This window comes from Podarcis cretensis (genome assembly GCF_951804945.1).
Source record: "Podarcis cretensis genome assembly, chromosome: 7".
NCBI lineage: Eukaryota > Metazoa > Chordata > Lepidosauria > Squamata > Lacertidae > Podarcis > Podarcis cretensis.
This window is the reverse complement of record NC_137176.1, coordinates 44275506-44296642: the sequence shown is the minus strand read 5'-3', so window position 1 is coordinate 44296642 and position 21137 is coordinate 44275506. Positions and strand designations below refer to the sequence as shown.

Genomic DNA, 21137 nt, shown 5'->3' with positions numbered 1-21137 from the left:
AATCTGTTAATCTGTGAGTGGTCAGTCTGTTGGTGTTACTTGTCCAGTGTTATGTCTTGAATTGCTGGAGTTTATCTGAAGCAATGGAAAAACCTTGTACTTGAATGTATCTGTATATATATATCTATATCTGCCAAAGCCTATAAGCTGTATATATCTATGTCTAGAACTGTTTTACTGAGCCTTATCTTTCGCAACAGTAAATTATTAAGCTGCTTCCATGTGATGACTGGACCTGGGAACAACTTCCACTGTGTGGATATCTCACCTAAGATGCATGAGATAATTAATATCTTGCACCTCAACATAGATTTATGTTGCCAGAGTGACTGAGTAGTAAGAGTAAGAGTAGTAAGAAATGAAGAAGTGCAACTGAAAGTAGTAATGCTAATATAGATAAAACAATAAAATAACAACAGCCAATTTAAATGCGTGCTAAAAATCATACTGCTCTTAGTTAAAGATTGCTTAGGACTTAAAAATGTGGGAAAACAAAATGTTTTTATCTGGTCCCGAAATGATAGTAAGGCATTCCAAAATAAGGAGTCACCAAAGAAACGGCTATCTCTCCAGTCACTGCCTGCCATACTTAGGAGGGAGTACCATTTCCTTGTGGTACATACAGTTCCTCTCCAGAGCTGCTGAACTCTCTGTTTATTCGGAACTGAGTTTCAATATTTTGACCCTTTTCCAGTCTCTTATTGCTTACATACCCCAGATCAGGAGTTCTGTATCACCTTAATTTGAAAAGCAGACAGATCTAGGTGACACCCAACTCCTTATTCCTAGATGACTTTATTCAGCTGCTTCATATGAATCCTGAACACCAAGGGGGGAACTATATTGTTTTACTTAAGCAAGTAGTGTTTTTCTTTTAACCAATTTTATCACCAAAGTTCAGACCATTTCATTGCTTAAAAATCTTGTTTTAACAAAATGCTGCTGCAAATTCTTGTTTAAATATGTTGCCTGATAAGAGTGTTGATATATAGTTTAATGTCACTGTGCAGTGATATTTTTTCAATTTCATGTGAAATTGAACATTATAAGCTTGTTGCACGAGCTCACTCTCACCAATATCCTATTTTCCCTATAATACTTATAGTTTAACTGGCTTAATAGTTCTGTCTGTCACTATCTATAAACTGATCGGAATGTTCATTATTTCACAGAAAGTATAAGCCTGCACTAACTCTGGAAATTTTGTGTGAAGGGTGGCAGTAATAGCAGACATACATATAGCTCTCACCCCCTCCTCTATAATTTGCCAATCTTATGATAAAACAAAACGTTGCATTTCCTGTCTCTGCCTACAGCAGCCACTGGAGTAGAGCAGAACTAGGGAAATGTATAACATTGTACAGTAAGGACATGAATAAGTTACAGTAGACTTTTAGAGTAGGGGAGGCAGCTAGATGCACACTTGTCATAGGCTGAGTAGAGTCCTCTCTGCCCCACTTCCTCAGGTGCAAATGCAGGTAGCATCGGAGACCACTGCAGGGAAGAGGATGTCCATGCATACTCACAAGATCCAGTGATAGTTACCATGTTGAATGGCTTAAAAAGATGGTGATAAAAAGTCATTGATAATAAGCCTAACAATGTGTGCCCATGTATAGGCGTATGTGAGTGGGGTGACAGAAGCCTTCAGGGGAATCCACTGTGTTAGCTGTGAAAAAGTTGTGGGCACCCATATGTTGCTAGACTACAACTGAAATCTTCCCTGACCATTTGCTGTGCTGGCTGGGGTTGATGGGAGACGTAGTCCAACAGTGTCTGAAGGGCGCAGGTTCCCAATCCCTGCTCTCTGTTCAGGTTCTGTGCCCATGATGGATTGGATTAAGCCTTAAAACCTCTATTTCACTTACCCCACCCCATCCATACAATGATCCATACAACAAGTGCAACTCTTTCATTGTGTTTTGATGAATCTGGTTATATTTACATTTTACTGCTTTTCTCTTTAGCGAGTATTTATTTTAACTTAATTGAAGATTGCGTTTTTCACCATTGACTTAAATGTGTGGGGGTTTTTTGTCAGTAAAAGTTGTATTTCCAAATGGACAGCTGGTATAAAAAAGATAAATTCTGTGCTTGCTTACTGTGGCATCATCTTTCTTCCCTAATGTTCATTCCTTAAGGAAATTGGCTAAAAAGCGGAAAGAGACATTGAGCAGCACACGGCAGGAAATGACAGTGATGGTGAACTCAATGGATAAAAGCTACACTGAACAAGGCACCAACTGCGATGAGGCTTTCTCTTTCATGGACACACACAATCTAAATGGGAGATGTAAGTTTAAAATGCACTGGGATGCAGCAATCACTTTTTATTTTTGTCACGCAGGGGAGGGAGGGAGGGAGGGAGGGAGGGAGGTGTAAATGGTTCTTAATATACTTGTTAGTCAGTTCCATGGGCAGATTATTGACTCATAGAAAATCCATAGGCCCCAGAATGTCTCACTGTTCATTACATCACAGCAAGCATTCTGGTGAGAAAGAATAGTTGTTATAAAATAAAGATAAGTTTGCATTTTTGTCTTTCACAAAAAAAGCACACATCAATGTAGCAGGTGTTGGATTCCATTTCCTTTTTTATTTTTACAATGCTGAAGGCTTTATTGCTTTCATACCAGCTGCATGTCCCCATGTCAGTTTAGCCACTTTCTAAAAATGTCATAATGAGTTTGAAGGGCAGCCATTTAGTCAGTCATAAACATCAACTAATGTTACAATTGACATATTTCAGGCTTCCTGGGGTAAGAGAATTAATGTAATTAATAATTGTTTTGGACTCATACCTAGAGTTATTCTTAAAGACAGTAAAAAACCAAAAAAAACCTGAAATCTCATATATTGCTATTATTGCCCAATAAAATAGTGCCACTTTTCTCCTCAAGATAGAACAGCAAATATAGGAAACTGCCTATAGCAGGTCAGGCTTTTTGTCCATCTAGCCTGGGATTGACTACACTGATAGATTGCAGTCCTCCAAGGTCTCGAGCAGAGGTTTTTCTTAACCTTGCTAGTTGACTTCCTTTTAACAGGAGATGCCGGAGATTGAACATGGGGTCTCCTGCATACAAAGTATATGCTTGACCACTGTCAGAACAGTGCACAGGCCATAAACCAAGGGTAGCTGGTATGGTACTTTCCAGATGTTTTTGACTACAATTCCCATCAGCTTCAACAATGATCAGAGGTGGTGAGAGCTGTAGTCTACAACATCTGGAGAGCACTATGTGTCGGCATCCTTCGGGGGTCGAGAAGCCAGCTGGCTAGCCCCCAGCTGGATCATGCCCTTCCAGCCGTGACAATCCCTTAAACTCCGGCTCGACGTAAATCAGCGACTCAGACTTCAAAGCCTGAGCACACTATATCAGCAGAGCAAACTGTGCAAACAGAAGAGGCGTGAGGCTTGTGGAAACATACTAACAAGCTATGGATTTATTAAGCATAAATCAGGACAAAGAAAACATGTCGTCTCCCATTGCCATCTCCTCAGAGAGAGAGAGAGTCAAAAGCAAAAGCTATACACAATGGAAGTTCCCAGCAAACTGTGCTGGAATGTAAACAGACATGTGACATGTAGCAATCTCACATGTCTGCAACTTAAGGTGGAATGGAAAATCCCAACACAGCTATCCAGGAAATGGACAAATATTCATTTTCTACCACAAGAAAGAAAGATGCTCCATGAATTAACATGGAGCATCAATAAAGAATACACTATTGTGGTCTAGCTTCATGTTTCTACGAAAGCATTAGGCTTCAAAGGCAAGTATCCTGTGTCCAGCATTAAAATGCTGTTGGTCAGAAATTCCACCCAAATGCTATTTCCGAAGGATGAATCCCAGATATGTCCAGGAAATTCTGGCCGCCCTAATTTACATCAGGATGGGCAAGTCTGTTGATTTCAGTTTCTCTTAGTTTCTCAATTTTCCAATCTTAAATGCAGGTCCCCATCCCCACATTTACACATTGTGGTTTAAAAAAAACAAAAAAAATCAGAACTTACATCAGTATTGTGGTGTGAATTTATCCTAATATACATTTTCTTGTATGTCATTTTGCCTAATATACACAGTTTTGAAAAGCTTTTCCCTATATAGTTATATTTCCCAAATAAAATGCATTTTTGTATGCAATTTTTTCTAATATATACATTTTTGTGCACACTTTGTTCCAATATATGCATTTTTATTCACATTGCTTAACTAGAAAACTGCATGGCAAAATTCATAGAAGTGTCACTTTCAAAGGATGGCTGTGTTTCAATTTACATATTGTTTCAGAAAGTGCAAATTAGGTAGATACACCTTTAAGTATGAACTGAATTAAATTTTTCTCCCATCTCCACTAGAAGTCGCATTGAGTTGAATGAGGCTTACTTCCAAGTAAATGAGTGTAGAATTCTGTCCTAAATTAGAAATGCTTTTAAGCTAAAGCCTCATCCAAAATTGCCTATAGAAGCTCTGAAGCTGCTATAGCATGGTTGCTGCCTACATTTCTTGATCATCTCAGGAATACATCTTCATATCCCAATAGCTTTGCTCTTCAGAAAATTCAAGCAAATCTGGTGTGAGAAGGGGCTGTAGTTTAGGCTCCCCCCTCAATAACTTTAGATTTGCAGTCTTATTGAGAAAAGATGATGATGTTAAAGGTAACAGCACAAAGGGCCCCAATAAAACATAAAAGAAATTAATGGCGTCTAGTGCCATTTTTCATGGATATTTTTCTCCACCAAATCAGTTTTACCAGATTTGAATGACCTAATCAGTTACTGCTATGTTCATCATATAAGGGTGATTTTGTAAATGCGGTGTGGCTTACTAATGCTTTTGTTTTCCTGAATACTGTGCTTCTCTTTCCAGCTGTATCCTCACCATCTTCATTTACAATGAAAACAAATACACTGAGTACAACAGTTCCTAATTCTTACTACCCAGGTAACCATTTCTGTGCTTGTTTTATTTCAATAATCATAATCTCCTAGGAAATAGAGCATCTTTCCCCATGCAAGCACACTTGCACACATCATGAAAGGGATCAGTAGAGGGCTCAATAGATCCCTCTTTTCTCACCGCACCCCAAGGCCACCTCTGACCCCTACACAGAATAAAAAGCTGGGACACACCTCTCTTACATCATCCAGCCATTACTCTCCTTCAGGAACCCGGTTGGTTACTGATTTTACCCTGCTCAAAAGACCCACCCACTCAGGAATGGATCATGCCCCAGACTTAACAGTGAAATTATTCTTGAGGTTGTGCCGTTAATTAAAACAAAACAAACGCAAAAAGCGCTAAACAGCTTTGCATGTTATAACAACTTGCTTGTGGCTTTCTAGCAGAAAATTTGGGAACATTTATAGGTCATTTACTTCTCTTTCTCTTTTTGCCTTTTCTGCATTGACCTGCTTATGATGTATGACAGATCCATTTGTGCCAACTGCAATTTTAGGTGAGAACATTTCCCTTTATCAACATCTGTTGCAGATTTTTTAAAAAAGTTCCAAACTAGGCTACAAAACATTGTTTTATGCTGCTGAAGAATGTGCAAGCTGTTCTGCATTTTTAATTCAAGTGCCAGTTAACATACTGGATTCTTATTGTCATCAGAAAATTCAGTAAAAGGGAGGGGAATTAAAGGGGATTGGGGGGGAGTGTGTTTTTAAGCAATGAATTAGCAAATCACCAAAGAGTGTAAATATCATGGCAATTAAAGGTTTGTCATTATTTTAGTATCATCTGAAAAATAAAGTATGGTTTAAGAAAAAGATGGTCATCTCTCTGCTGCCTATAGCACAGACAGGACTTTCATTTTCTTTTCGACATGCCTCCGAAAGACTTGAAATGTTATTGTGACCATCAAAATGGCAGAACGTTAAAATAATGTTTATGAAGTGCCACATCCTACAAGGGATAAAATAAGATACCAGCACTATAGAAGGAAAGGCAATTAGACCTTTCTGTCAGGAAGCTAAAAACAACCATTAAAAAGTGAAGGGAAATGGATTTACCACGCTGAGATAACAAATATAGATGAAAAATCATCGTATCTGGAATATATAACAACAAAGCTGAGCTACGCTTTTAACTACTACCACTGTACTAACCTTAACCTAACCCAATTTACACACAGCTTTCTTAAAAACAATCAAACAAAAATGCTAATTTAATAAGGCTGCAATCCTGTACCCACTTACCTTCAAGTAGGTCCTACTGAACTCAGTGGGGCTTGCTTTTGAGTAGACAAGTATAGGATTGTGCTATAATGCTCTGTGGCAAGAGTTTCATACCAATATTTCAGTTTTTGTTTTCACACTGACTTTGCAATGATTTTTTAACCTTTTCTACATCCAGACCCATGCACCTTCTTTCTCTCGTAAGTTCTTACTAGTGTGCAGCATTGCCATGTGAAGTCTGGTGTGAATTCCTCAAATCTGAATTTTCTGAACTGAACTGCACATGGGCTGCAATGCAGAAAGCACCTTCAGATCATCACTAGAACATGTGTGCACCTAAAACAATTCTAGTGGGCTTAAAAAAATAGTTTTCAAGGGGAACATGCCATGTTGCATCATAAGCTGTTTTTGAAAATACTAAAATTCAAAAGTGATTTGTGGTGTGATGGGAGAAAGGAGAGTTTCTCTCAGAAAAACAAAGTAAAAAAAGCCCTTTTAGGCCAGTTACCTGTTTTATGGCCATGGTATTAAATTCCCAAGAGCTAATTTGTGCCCTACCCCTCAGAAAAAAAAGAATGCAAGAGAATAATTACCACAGAAATATAATTAGCAAAGTTCATTTTATCTGACATCCAAAGAAAACAATATCTGATAAATCAGAGGAAATGACACTGCAGCCACCATAATAATGTAATAACATCCATGCAAATGAAATTTGCAGTGATTTTTAACAGCCTGAGAGCATTGCACATCTCTTAGCTCTGACGTATGACATTCTCAGTGGACAAAAAGGAAATCGTTGCTATTAAATTTTGTAGATTTCTAATATGCTTTACTGTTTGATGTGTTTAAGTACATTCCTGTACAGTAAAGTTTTGAAATGCTATTTGCTTAATATAAGAAAAACAATTAAGAATATAACCTTAGCAATTAAGGGTTGTTTTTCTTTTTAACAAAGGTGCAAATTTAGAGGCATTTTTCCTCATTGAATCAGGAACCGTGAAATTTTCTAGTAACCTTAAAAATCGCTATTTATGAACTTCCCTGTAGAAAAATTGTTTCATTTTTAATTGGTACATTGTATACAAAAAAGGTTCTTTTTGTTGCCAGTGACCCATACCCTTGCCATTTTTTAACACTTATGTCAATGTGCTGTCTAACACACACTTTAATGTCTTAAAATAATGACTATGATTTAAAAATAACATCTGAAGCAGCTCTTTGATATGGGCATTGGTTGTAATCCATGGCTCTCATGCACATAGGGCTCATACTGGATATTTTCAGACATAACCATGGTTTGGTGTTACGAGAATGCGGAGGCACAAGTTTGGGGTTCATGTAGCCTTCTCTCCTCTGCTCAATTGGCAACTTTGAATCCTTGCTTATCTTCTCAACAAAGCAGTTTGTTATTTTGTCCAAACAGGCCACATATGGTTTTCATATCACAAATTCAGAATTGGCTCTTCTTTGTGACCTCTGGAAAGTCCCACAATTGGATGAATGGATTTGCATAGAACCTTTTAGTGCTCTTTAACCAAAGAGGAGGTTCTACAGTTAAGAGAAGCATACACCTCCCCCTTCAGTCCTCTGCTGACTGCAAGCTTTCAGAACTTGCTCCATGAGTTTGTTCTCTCATTGGTGGAGCATCTATTTTTGTGTATAGTGTTTATGTGTATAATCTTACACATATAATAATGCATATAATTCACTATAATTGTTAGGAGAACCATTGGAGAAACATGATTTAGCACATAGCTGTCAATGTTTCCCTTTTTTAAAGGGAAATTCCCTTATTCCGAATAGGATTCCTCGCAAGAAAAGGGAAAAGTTGACAGCTATGGTTTAGCAACATGACTGAACAGCCCTAATGTGAACTTTATGTGCATGCAGGACTATGGATTACAACAAACCCATTGCCCATCCGCATAGCCAATTTGAAGAAGGTGTGTGAAGCCTACTGAAATTCCTCCAACATTAGGACATTACAGTTCATTCTGTGAATTTACCACATTGTGGAGAATTTAGAAGCCACTGTAGATATAGTTTAGCAGTGTTATCTTGAAAACCAAATTGAGTTCATGGTGATGTATGCGTACAACCAGCTTGTCACAAACGAAAAGAAATGGATTTAAGAGCAAGTTGGAAGTGTCCAGCAGCTCTCTTTCACTGAAAGATTTGTGAGAAGCAACTTTCAGACAGAGCCCTGTGAATTCCTTCCAGTTACATTAGCAAGGAACAGAAAAGCCCCACATGCATGTGCAGAAATAGCTTGCTTAATTATAGCTTTTATACTGCAAAGTGAATAGAGTTCTGTATATCAGCAGAGCACCACTTGCCAAACATTTAGGAACCACAACCCCCACACTGTTCTCCACTCCTGATCAAAGAATAAATATCATTTAAGGAGCAATCCTAAGAATGGGAAGCCAGCATAATTTATGCTGACTTAAGTTAAACCCAAGTAAAATACAGCAGATCCTAACTCCATTCAGGAGCAGGGCTATTGCTGGCTGAGCTGGCCTAAACCTGGCAGAGGGGAAATAAGCCTCTAAGATAGTTTGACTTACACCACCCTCTTTGCCAGTGTAAGTCCCACCAGGTTGTCAGGTTACGCGATGGAGCTGAACAGAGTTAGGATCCAACGTGAGTCTCATCCCATCCCTTCCACTTGTCCCATTCCCTCAGAATACCCATTTTTCAAGGCTTATGCCAGTGAAAGTTCCATCAGTCTGAGGGATTTACACCAGCGTATCTCCTGCAGAGCATAACTCTGGTTAGATGCTTAAGCCAGCTGAGCTCAGTTGAGCCAGGAACCTGGTCGATGAGCTGAATATTAGCCACATCCTAAATTATTCATTGTGGTGTTTGTAGGATTAGGATTCTGCCCTTTCTCCCTGATTTACTGTCTGAAAATCTGAACTAGCATTACAAATTCCGTTTTATCTTTTCTCCACTTCCTGGCTACATTTACACTTCTGCCTATAGTAGCAGTCCTTCCACACTACATACATTTTTGTCTGAAACCGTGAGTGACAGCCAAGTTGGGTCCACAGCTGAACAAATCAAAATGTTTATTCATGACCTACCAGGGAGCTGGATTTTTCATGTTCATTAAATTATGACATGCGGAGTAACTTTTCATATTCAAAAGCTCTTTGTGATCCTACAGCGGGCATAGTCTAACCAAAGTAAATCACTGATAAGTCCAGTTAATTCTAAAGGACTTGGTTGCATCATGTTCCATGTATTTTTATACAGCAGTGGGTTTTGGCAAATATATTTGACATAGAACAGATCAGAGAAGCCACATTTCCTTACAGTTAATGTAACACGAGATGTAACTCAAATGGAAATGAAATGTAAAATAACATTAGAATAACTACCCATTAAAAATGCTATGCTTTGGAAATGGAAAACAATAACTAGGATTTATAATATCTCCTATGTATAACTACTTTATTCTGAAACTCTCAGTATTTAAGGGCTTGGGGAGCAATTCATAAACCACAATTACTTGTTGAAATGTTACAAAACATTTTTAGACCAGAAAGTCTTCAGCTTTGTTGCATATTTTGGCAACCCAGTTTTAAGGTGTACCACAGCAAATCCTGTTTCTAACGAAAAACAATTGCCTGAAAGTCTAGTACACTTAGTAAAAGCACACCGGATAAAAAAGTCTTCATTTCAAATACCCTTGTAAAATTATTTACTTATGAAAATAATAAAACTAATGCTAAATAATGGACAGGCAGCTAGCAGAAATAACTTCAATATACTCTGGTTCCATTTGACACAAAAACATGTGAACACGTAGCATGTCTGCAAAGTTGCACTTAACCTGGTTTTGCATCAAAGGGCTTGATCCTGACCTTTATCTAACAGTAATAATAAAACCTAAAGTTACAAAAAACCCATGATTTTTCTGCATAAATTTATTTTAAAATATCATAAATCAACTTCCAACTCTTTCTTTTTATTTATTTACTTACTTTGTCGTTTTGTGTCTTAGCCACCTTGTAGTAATCAGGTGCCATTTCAACAACAACATACTGTAACAACACTTGTATATATCACCTTTCATGCCATGCATTCCAAGGTGCTTTGCATTACAGTTTTGCTAATGGTTAGCTAAGAGGAACAATGCTTTTCTGTATTGGTATAAAAATATTAAGGCAGGCCCAGAGTAAGGGGGAAATGGTTACATTCATGTACATAAATTGTTACATATATTATTTTCCGTTAGGCTTTGAGACTTTTGCTAAGTTTTCAGAGTAAGATTAGACTACTTTTATGTGCCTCACTATAAGATTCAAATAACTGGGCCAAAGTAATTTCAATTCAGTAATTTTTGTGTTGCTTCCTTTATATGGATTATGAGGTGTTGGAGTCTTATCTGCTTCAGGTACAAAGCCCACTGTGTTATAAAGGGCTGGAGCTGATTGAGAAGTTTGGGAACTACAGCTTTCATGAGGTGCTGTAGTATGTCTGAATGAGATTTTCTATGAACATGAACTCTTTTCTGTTCATGGAAGGAAAGTTAGGCTCCAAGTCAATATCTACAGAATATGATTAGTGAAGCTATCTGTTGTCACATATAAAACAAGAACAATGATAATCATACCATCCCAACTAATCCTTGTATATGCTGTTTCCCCTAGTAAAATTAACATTAATTATTTTTAATGTAACTCCTACATGGGGTCTGGTGAGTGTACAAAGGTTTGCACACTGAGGGGCTCTTTTACACAAGGGAAGAGTGTGACAAGGCAGTAAGTGTGAGCATTTCCTATCATAGGCAAAAACAGACCTGTAGTGAAACTTCCAAGGGCAGTGTCAAACACTATAAAACAGTAGGAAAGGAGAGTGGTTTTCAGCAGCTGAGCATCGGATTGGAAAGCTGTTTAATGTTTCCTTTGCCCATTGCTTTCCCTCTGCAACACCACCCCAAACCACTTTTGTACACATGCTGCAGCAAGCATGCACCTGGAAGCCCTCAGAGAAGGAAGGGGAAGAAATATCTACCATGCGCAGAGCTGTAGGTACATATCACATCCCCCACAAAGCTTTTTATCAAGATTGATAGTCTACCATCATTGCAAAGTGTTCTGTCTAAATAATGACACTAAGAACTAGCTACATTCTTATATTCGCACCATGAAAAGCTATCAAGCTGTCACAGTTGCGAATTCTGGAAAAGGAAAAGCTGAAGGTGCTTATCTATTTATAAAAGTATTTATAGACCACCCTCTCATAAGATAGCATTTTACCACAATATGCATACAGTAAAATATAAAAACGGAATAAACGTTTCATTAAGATTACTGTTGAGCCCAAAGTTATTTAAGTGGCTACATAGGCCTATTGGCATAAAGCCTTGAAGAGATGCCTGAAAGTAAAAAGTGAGGATGTCTGTCGGATCTCTGCTGGAAGAGTGTTCTGCAGCATGAGACGGCAACTCTACATGCCCAACTTCTTAAAGATAGGCAACAACTAGCAGGGCTCCTCCAGAAGATCTCACTGATCAAGCTGGGATTTATAGGCACAGGCAGTCCTTAAGGTATCCTGGACCCATGTTGTTCAGGGTTTTGTGTATGAAGACAAGAACCTTGAACACTAGCATATGTCCATTCACACTAGAAGAGCCAAAGATGCTGCTGACATCAGTAGCTATTCTCACTAAGCTAATCCCCTCTTGCTCCTCAACTGCTAGGCAAGATTAATTGAGTGAGTTAACTAGAGATCAGAGCCTGTGGGCCAGCTTGGTTCTGTTCTTGTCATCAGTATAACTGGTGAGAGGCTTTTACAATCTGGTCAGAAACTTGCTATATGAGTAAATTAATGCTTAGGGTAGAATCCAATATCATTGTTTCATAGGCCGTATCTCAAACCATGCAGATAATATTAAGATTATAGTGATGTAATTCTGGCACTGCAGCCTTATAATCTGTACAAATATTTAAAAATGAAGATTGGGATGAGTACATGTTTAACCACAAGCAGGGAAATCCCTGTCATCTTATAGTGAACCACAGAAAGATGCTGTTAAATTCCAGCAGTAGGATGTCACATGAAGGTGTATTTATAAGGACACTTACAGAGCTAATCTGTTCATGTCTACTTAGAAGTAAGTCCCATAGAGTTCAGTGGGCCTTACTCCCAGTTAAGTAGATACAGGATTGCAGCCTAAGCAAACACAACATTTATAGGCAACATATTGAGATTTGCCCTATAAAAACTGTGGTGTCAATTAGCCCCATTGGAGCCACATGATGTAATGGGCTGCCATTTTAATACTTGAATAGGGACATGCCAGCTGAAATATGCCTGCTTTTTTGTGAGAAACTCTCTAGCTTAGTAAGATGATAGGCTTGTTTAAATAACAGCTTTGTGAAAGATACAAACATATTTTGAAAATTGTTGCTTAGAGTGGGGGGGGGGGAGCTATGACGAGACATGGTTTTCAGTTTTAGGTTTCCCCCCACCCTCTTCTTTTTGTTACATAGGAACTTAAAAGTGCCACCCCAACCTAGTAAAGTGGTGTGTGGGGGGAGAGATAATTATATTGGCTATTCTACACTACCCTTTATATTTAGTTGCTTTGTTAGGAAACCAAGCTGGAGACACTTAATTACAAACATAAAAATACCTGTAATTATTACTGCAGTACTGTTGCTTATGGCCTGTTTCCTTTTTCTTCTCCTCCTCCTCTTTTTCTCCTGATAAGTGCCAATAAATGGTAAGTTGCCCATTTGCCCCCTTGAAGAGGTGTGGAGGGGGTGGGTGATTGTTTGCTTCATACCAGTATTGACCAACCTAGTTGGGGTTATGTTGTGTGTTGGCTTGCATGTCAGTTGACATATAACATTTCATGCCTTATGTGATGGCCCATGATATATTGCTTATTTGAAACTGCAGCATGCTAAATTCAGTCAAAGCATTAACCCAAATCAAACTACTCCTTGCATTTATCCTTGTGTATTTTCTTTCCTAGTGTTGTATCCAATCTACATTTCCATTTTTCTCCTGGCTTAATAACCCATATCATTTTATGCATTAAAAATTTTGCTTTCACTAACATGTCCTGAATCACTGTGAAAGAGAAAATAAAAAGTTTACTAATCCAGAAAACACTCAAGTCCTTTTTTTATATTACTGGGACTTGATGAAGTTTCAGCCTGAAACTTCTGCACCATTTACAGCTAAACACCTAAAGAATTTATTAGTACAGCTAAATAAACAAACATACAGTATGGACTATATAGTGCTTTTCATTGTAAACCAATAGAGCCCCCTCTTTCCAATATATCTTGATAACTCCCCGAGTAAATCACTCAGTTGAGTTTATTTTCATTATGGTTTAGCCCACCAAATAGTGATGATAGAAAATTCTGTTGGTGTCAGATGCCATCTCATAAAGGCAATGTATCATATACTTCTGTGGTAAACTGGAAATAGCTGGTATATTATTCAGTGTTCTTTTCCTAGATGAAACTCACACAATGGGCAGTGACACAAGCAGCTTGGTCCAGTCACACACCTACAAGAAGCGAGACCCTGTGGATGTGCCGTACCAAACAGGACAACTCCATCCAGCCATCCGTGTCGCCGATTTGCTGCAGCACATTACGCAGATGAAATGTGCAGAAGGCTATGGATTCAAGGAGGAATATGAAGTGAGTAAGCTTCAAGCTACACATGGTGCTCTGTGCTCTGTGGTGTTTCCCCTATCACAACCACCTGTGTGTGTGTCTGTGTACTGCGAGAAGAACAGTTTCCTTGCAAAGCAGCAATGATGCAGAAATGGGGGGGGGGGGGGAGAGACACTGTTTAAAAATATAAGAGTTGTGCTAGATGAAATCAAAGGCCAGTGTAGTGTAGCATCTCGTTTCCCACAGTGGCCAACCTGACTGTAGGGTGATAACTCTCTCCTGCTTCTGTTTCCCAGCAAATGGTAGCCACTGATAATCTTATCCTACCATGAATTTGTATAATCCCCTTTTAAAGCCTTTGAGTAAGTTGCTGGCTTGCCATCACATCTTATGGTAGTGAAATCCATAGTTTTATTATGTGCAGTCTGAATAAATACTTCCTTTTGTCTGTTCTGAATCTATCTACCACGAACCAAATATTTCTTTCTTGGTAAACTAATGCATCAGTGTACATGTGAAATTAGGGTACATGTTTTTGCCCCAATGTGTTACAATTACTTACATTAACCACATTTAACATTTTATTGCCCATTCACCTAGTCTGGCAGTCTTTGACATTCGTTTTGAAGCTCATTGCAATCCTTTCTTCTAACCACCTCGAACAATTAGTTGTCATCAGCAAAGCCGATCACCTCACTGCTTATTCCTAAGGCTAATTCATCAGTTTTGATAACTCTTTATTCCTGTTCTCTCCATTACCTTCTTTAATCACTTTAGCCATGTTGCAGTCCTCTTGGATTTGGTGGTAACTTTCCTGATCTGGAGCATACATTCTAGCTGAGTTAGATCTGTTTCAATTTCGAATAACTCCCAAATGTTCTAGGAAGTTGACTGTTCTTTCAACTTCCTTTTTACCAAGCCCCTAATTTTTGTTTTTTAAAAGTTCATCCTTTGAAGTCAAATAATGTGGTCCTTCCTTGGGAATTGTTCGTATGCATTAAATTTGATAACATTGTGGTCACTGTTTCCAATGAATTGAACAAAATTTACACCTTGTTCTAGATTCTGTCCACCATTTAGAATTCAGTTTAATGTTATCACCCCTTTTGAATTTGATAGTGCTGCAGTACATGTTTCTTGTCATAAAACCTCTTCCATCAGGTCTTTGGAATCACTTAGGATTATACATGGCTGATTCCATGATCTACTGTTCTAGGGCACACTAATTCAGAATATCTGGAAAATTTTGCCTCTGTGTTATAGTTAGTGCATGTGCCATGTGCCAGCCCCTCCTCTGTCTATCCTAGCTGCTGGGGTTATGTTTTTGGTCAGACTGCCAGTTTATCAACTATCTTACATCCTTTCATCCAGTTGAAGCTTATAAGCAGGGAGGTTTCTAGGAGAAATATTACACTACATTTGCCCTCCCATTGCACAAAACTTTTTGATAGTTTGTCTTCATTTGGGCAGCACAATATTTTTTCTTCATAAGAAAATACTTAAAAGCAACTTTGTTTTCTGAAAACAGTGTGATCCATGCAGAAAAGCTGGGGTGGTTTGTTTGTTTTTGTAGTGGCCATTTACAGGGCCTAGCTGGCATTGTTGTTCTACACAAGTCTGCTGTGACATGACACATCCAAATTGCACCACCAACCTGCACTCTCTTCAAGTGTTCTTATTTCATATTCTGCAGCACCAGCTGCGTCACTCAATTGTAGTCATCGCTACAGGTTATTTCTGTTGTATAGAGTATAAATAATGACCAAAACCAAAATAAGTATGGAATATTGAATGAAAATAGGGGATGTTAGCAAGCCGTATTGATACATCTGGAAATGCATGTACTACTTATTTTCTTGCTTCTGTTTACAATAATGATTGAGATAATGATTATGGTAAGGTTTAGAAAGAAAACTATTTGACGGCATCCAGGGACTTTTTAAAAACAGCCAGACACTTTCATAAGACACAAACCTACTTTATTAGATACTGAGTTGGAAATGGGGAAAATAAGGCAAGTAAGTGAGTAAAAAACCTGGCCAAGAGGAAGCATCCTCAAGTTCTTAAATAAATGATAATAGTATAAATAGACTTTTTATAGTGTGCATTGTCTCTCCTGAGCACCCATTAAAAATGAACTCTCTCTCATTTCATGTGATAATGATTTTGTAAAATTGCATTAGACATATCCATATGGATGTGGCACTACCCATATGCAAATTGGTATCAAAAGGGAATCTGCACCAATCAGTGCAATTCAAGGTTGCTTTTTTATATAAAAGAAATATTCCAAGCAGGTTACAAAAAATTAACAAAATGAGATAAATCCTATTTTGTCTTGTTAGGTTCCTATTTACTTATATCAAACTTTTTATGTGGCAATGATAACAACCTTCTTTCTTACCCACATGCCCATCTAATTGTTTATAGCAATATTTACTCTGTGGGTTTGACATGCGGCTTGTAAACCTTTTTTTAGTTGAAAAGTAGTTTACAAATTAAGTAAATAAATAAAGTAATAATAACATTAAGTTTTGTGCTCATAGGACAATAAATATTTATTACGCATGAGAATAAATTTTATCGTAAACATATGTTAACCCTCAAGTTATACTACTATGTGCAAGGTGACTCTTGCTACATTCATAAAGATATCTTCCAACAGTCTGGTTTGCAACAAACTTTTTGCAGACAGGAACTGGAAATTCCTATCAGCCTACCAGTGACTAAATAACACCTTAATAATGGCTAAATAAAATTTAGGAGACCATGATCATGTACAAGCTCACTCAAAATATGTCCCTTGCAACAAATTCAGTCCCTAAACAGAAACCCATGGCATCCTAGTTTCCCTATATCTCATTTGTGGAGTCTCTCCCAGAATATAAATGCACTCCTGCCAGATGCAGGCATGAGTTAAGGCATGCCCCTTTTCTGGTCCTATACATGATTTCTCATTTGGATCACCAATTCACGCTCCTTACCATTCTTCTCCTTTTTTTGTTTGTTCTGGGGGAAAAAGAAGGTCATTTTTCAGTGTAGTCAATTATTATATAAAACAATCTAGTTCATTTTTCCTTTCTCCTATTATTATATTTATTGCATATCATGCTTTCATATATTTAATGTATTAATATTTGTGGTTGAAGTTTAATAAAAGGCATGTTTAAGAAAACTAACAAGGACAGTTTTCAAGAATCAGTTAATGAGTCAAAGCATGCACACACACACACACACACACACACACACACAATCATTAGCTATTTACTCTAAAGCAGGGAATAATACTTTCAGTAGGATGAATTTCTTGCAGAAATTCCACTTTTGTGGTTTCCAATTTGCATGTAAACGGATAATTACTGAACAGTTATATCCTGTATTAATAAGAGTACATTTGTGCAGTTTTGCACATTAAAGAATTCTGCAACAAACTCAGTTCAGTATCTTTTGAGATCCATCATAGCACTCAGATCTACAGCCATCTGTTCACTGGTTCTCTTCTACAATGAACAAGACGGCTGTTCCTAAATAAACAATATTCCCATATCTCCCATTCTCTTTCATTGCCTTAAACTCTAGCATTCTTAATGACTATCCCCATTCACTAGTGTTGTGGGAGGGGAATGTTAACTGCCATAAAATTATGATTTGCAGACATCAGAAAATGCCTCCAGCGCTTTGGTATTGAACAAATGGCATCATGTTGGTCTACTCTGTGACTGAAGTTTGGGTGGGCATGGGGCTGTATTCTGCTGAGTCCAGACATGCATTTTAACTTTGGTTATTACCTTTACATCGTCAAGCTAGGTTGATTAGGATGAAGTTTGTCAATATGTCCCTGAAGTGTTTGGGAACTTCTATTATCATTTTATGTAGTGGGTGAAGTTAGGAAGCACGTCTTGTCTATACTGTAATATGGTTTGCTGCTTCACTCTGTAATTTTGGTGACATCAATTATGCTTTCCCAAGCAGAATGTGCAAATCACCAATATTCCACCCTGCTTGTTGACCAAATAGTTTTGTCCTTTGTTTCATGTCACATGAAAAGGTTGGAATTCAGCAGCCTCTTTTTTCTCCTTGCACAGTGAATTATATGCTGGGGTTGTTGCTGGTTTTTTGCATTGTTCATTACATTTACAATTAGATTTTGTTCATTACCCTTACAGTTAAGTATGTAAGAAATCACATTGCAGCAGTACCTATTTCATGTCCTTCCTGCACAAATAAATATGTGAGAAGATAAATAATTCAGGTAAACATGTGGACAGAAAATAGTGGGTTCAGTGAAGAGAGTGTTAGGAGTGAGATTAAAGAAGAAATGAGTAAGGTGTATCTGCAAAGCTAGGGATCCTCACTGGAACTTTGAATTTTCTGTTTACTATTGTAAGAGAAAGCTTCCTTGCGTCTCATCCTTGCACCTTTGTCTGTCAGTTGCCTAAACCATGTGTATGATATTTTAGTAATAACAAGGGAAACCACATCAGGAATGGAACTACATGTGATTTATTTTTCAGTTCCACCCCTTGTTTCTGTTTTTGAATCAGTTTGTGGTAGGGTCTGGGAAACTTTGAGGCTGTGGATTGGGGATTTGACCTGGGTTTGATGGCCACACCAGTTGGAGATCCCCTTTTATGCATGGAAGAAAATTGACAGCACTGAAACCTGGTTCACTTCCCCAATGTGCTACATACACAGTGGCATGAAGTAGGCAGTGGGGAACAGACAAGACTGAACCTGTGTGCCTTTCCTTTGGATGCCACCACAGTCAATGATGTTGTTGGCTCTCATGTTAGCATTACTTGAGTTGCCATTAATATTTTGTTTAACAGCCTCCGGGGCTGTATCTTCGTTTGTACTTCTGTCCCCTCTTTTTTTCTTGCCAGTGTCTTCCTTGTCCTCTACAATTTATTTCCCCACTATAGCTGAAATGGGAGGTAACTTTTTAAAGAACATTAGCAGTGGAAGGAAGTCATGTTACTCTTTTTTTAAAAAAAAAGATATGGCAATTGAAATTATAAATGTAGATAGTGAAAGAAAGCAGACAACAGCACACCTTAGTAGGTAACTTTGTCAAAAGTTAGAAGGCTTCCTTCAGGCTCTGATCATGCCAATCACGCAACCTTATAATACGAGATGCAGTGATTAATGCACAAAAATAACCAATTGCAAAACAATAAATTGCTTCAGGAGTTGCTTCTAATACCTGGACATTAATGGAACATCTCCCCAAAGGACTTTATTCCTATTGTTGAAAAGGCTTACCAAGACCACACAGTGAACTGCCTCATCAGGAAAACAATGGAAATAAAGATACTTCACTGTGGCTCGTGCTGGAGCAGGACACATGTATTTATGTTTGTTCCACTGAACTTGAAGATGGTTCTTCCAGAATGGAAACTCAGTTCAGGAGCAAACTCACAAACAACTGGTCAGTAGAGCCTCACCGAGACAGAAACAGAAATTTAAAAAAAAAATTAAAAATACACTGCAGAGTTTAAAGACTAAAATAATAGTCACGTAATAAATGAATAGGCATTGTTCAGCACAGCTCCCTTTAGCAAGAGATGAAATAATCCTTCCTTGCCCCTCATCCACATATCCTGCCTTGAGTCTGAGTCTTATTTTCATACCTTTACCTTACCACTAAGTCTCTGAACCATGTACTTGTTGTTCTGCTATTTGTTAATAGGCAATATTACAAATCCCCCTCAGAAACTTAACCTCATATGTAACAGCGCTAATACAAATTAGAAAAGATATTCTATATTTTGCTTCATCATGCTCTCCAGACAAGTAGCCCTCTCTCTTATACATTTTGTGTGTGCCAAATCTCACCTAGCTCCTGTTGCTCTGTCCAAGCTCCTGCCAACCTAGCAGTTCGAAAGCACGTCAAAGTGCAAGTAGATAAATAGGTACCGCTCTGGTGTGAAGGTAAACGGCGTTTACGTGCGCTGCTCTGGTTCACCAGAAGCGGCTTAGTCATGCTGGCCACATGACCCAGCCAATAAAGCAAGATGAGCGCCGCAACCCCAGAGTCGGTCATGACTGGACCTAATAGTCAGGGGTCCCTTTACCTTTAATCTCACCCACCTTTTGCTCACAATATTGTGAACAATAACGCTTAGCATGTGAACTCTTCCCCTTCCTGGTTTTCTTAGTCTTAGCCAAGACAAGTCTTTAGGGCTATGCCTAATTTAGGAATCCTCCTTTAGCTCCTCCCCTTCTGCCTCTCCATAATAGTAACTAACAGTGCAATCCTTACCATGAATTCAGTGTAACGTACTCCCAACAGCTGAAGACCCATGTTTGGGAAACCCTGTACACATAATACCATTAGGGAAGGGGAAAATGGGAAGGATCATACTATACATCACTGTATTGTCCAACATAACATTTATGGTAAACCAAACACAACACACACACCATATAAATAATAACAAAAAAATTAACGAATACAGTTATATTTTGTTTGGCTGCATGTAAGTCTCTATCACCATTTTAAACAAAAACACTAGTTATTATGATTCAAACAAACATTAACATTTTGGTTTAATAGTTAGCAAAGTGAATCAACCTTAATAGTTACGGATTTTTGCAGTTTGAATTATGTTGTTTTCCCATGTTTGTGTGTTACATTGCTAATTAGTTCCTCCACAGACATCCCCCAAAAAATTAATTCTCTGTTTAATGGTTTCACCTGTCAATAAAATAAAATGAAAAGCAAAATATTAGCACTGGTATTTAACATAGTCAAGCAGAATCTGTAGATACCACTTGGTTATGCAGCTATGGGAGTTTATTATTCACCAAATAGGTACCCTGCTCCTGTTCTCAAATCACATGCATGCCCCATTACCCCAGTATGATAACTCAAAAAAGTTGCATTGTGTTTGCAACTACTGAGATCATCAACAGGTTTACTGTATTAACCAAAGGCCATAAAATTTTTATTACAATTTGCCAAACTGCAAACAATAATTACATAATACAAGGCATCAAGTGTTTAAAGAAAGGGCATCAGAGTTCATAAGTGTCATCTGTTATCTCATACTCAGCTTAACTTCCGTTATGCCTCCAGATCACCAGCACAACTTGTTACAATAATTCCCATCTCTCTTTCTTATCTTTCTTGCAGCCAGAGCATAAAGTGCCAATTTATGTATAAAAAAATCTGTTAGCATCCCTCAAAAGAAAGTGAACCATTTTTGCCATGGCCTGCTTCCAGGAATTAGCAAAGGTTTCAGGAATCAATCTCTTGTATCCCTATACAAAGGGCAGATTAGCAAGTAATGTATGTT

The 21137-nt window shown here is 38.0% G+C and overlaps 1 protein-coding gene across 4 annotated transcripts in view; it reads left to right on the top strand.

Moving 5' to 3' along the window:
• The window catches only part of PTPRM (protein tyrosine phosphatase receptor type M), a 428935-nt gene that overhangs the window by 334725 nt on the left and 73073 nt on the right, over positions 1 to 21137 (top strand). For 2 of the 4 annotated variants that reach the window (XM_079982864.1, XM_079982862.1), the window contains 4 exons: positions 2142 to 2293; positions 4875 to 4949; positions 5437 to 5463; positions 13676 to 13863. In XM_079982864.1, coding sequence (XP_079838990.1) covers positions 2142 to 2293; positions 4875 to 4949; positions 5437 to 5463; positions 13676 to 13863 — 442 coding nt within the window. The remainder of the gene's footprint in view (positions 1 to 2141; positions 2294 to 4874; positions 4950 to 5436; positions 5464 to 13675; positions 13864 to 21137) is intronic. The other 2 variants (XM_079982863.1, XM_079982865.1) reach the window with 1 other exon arrangement.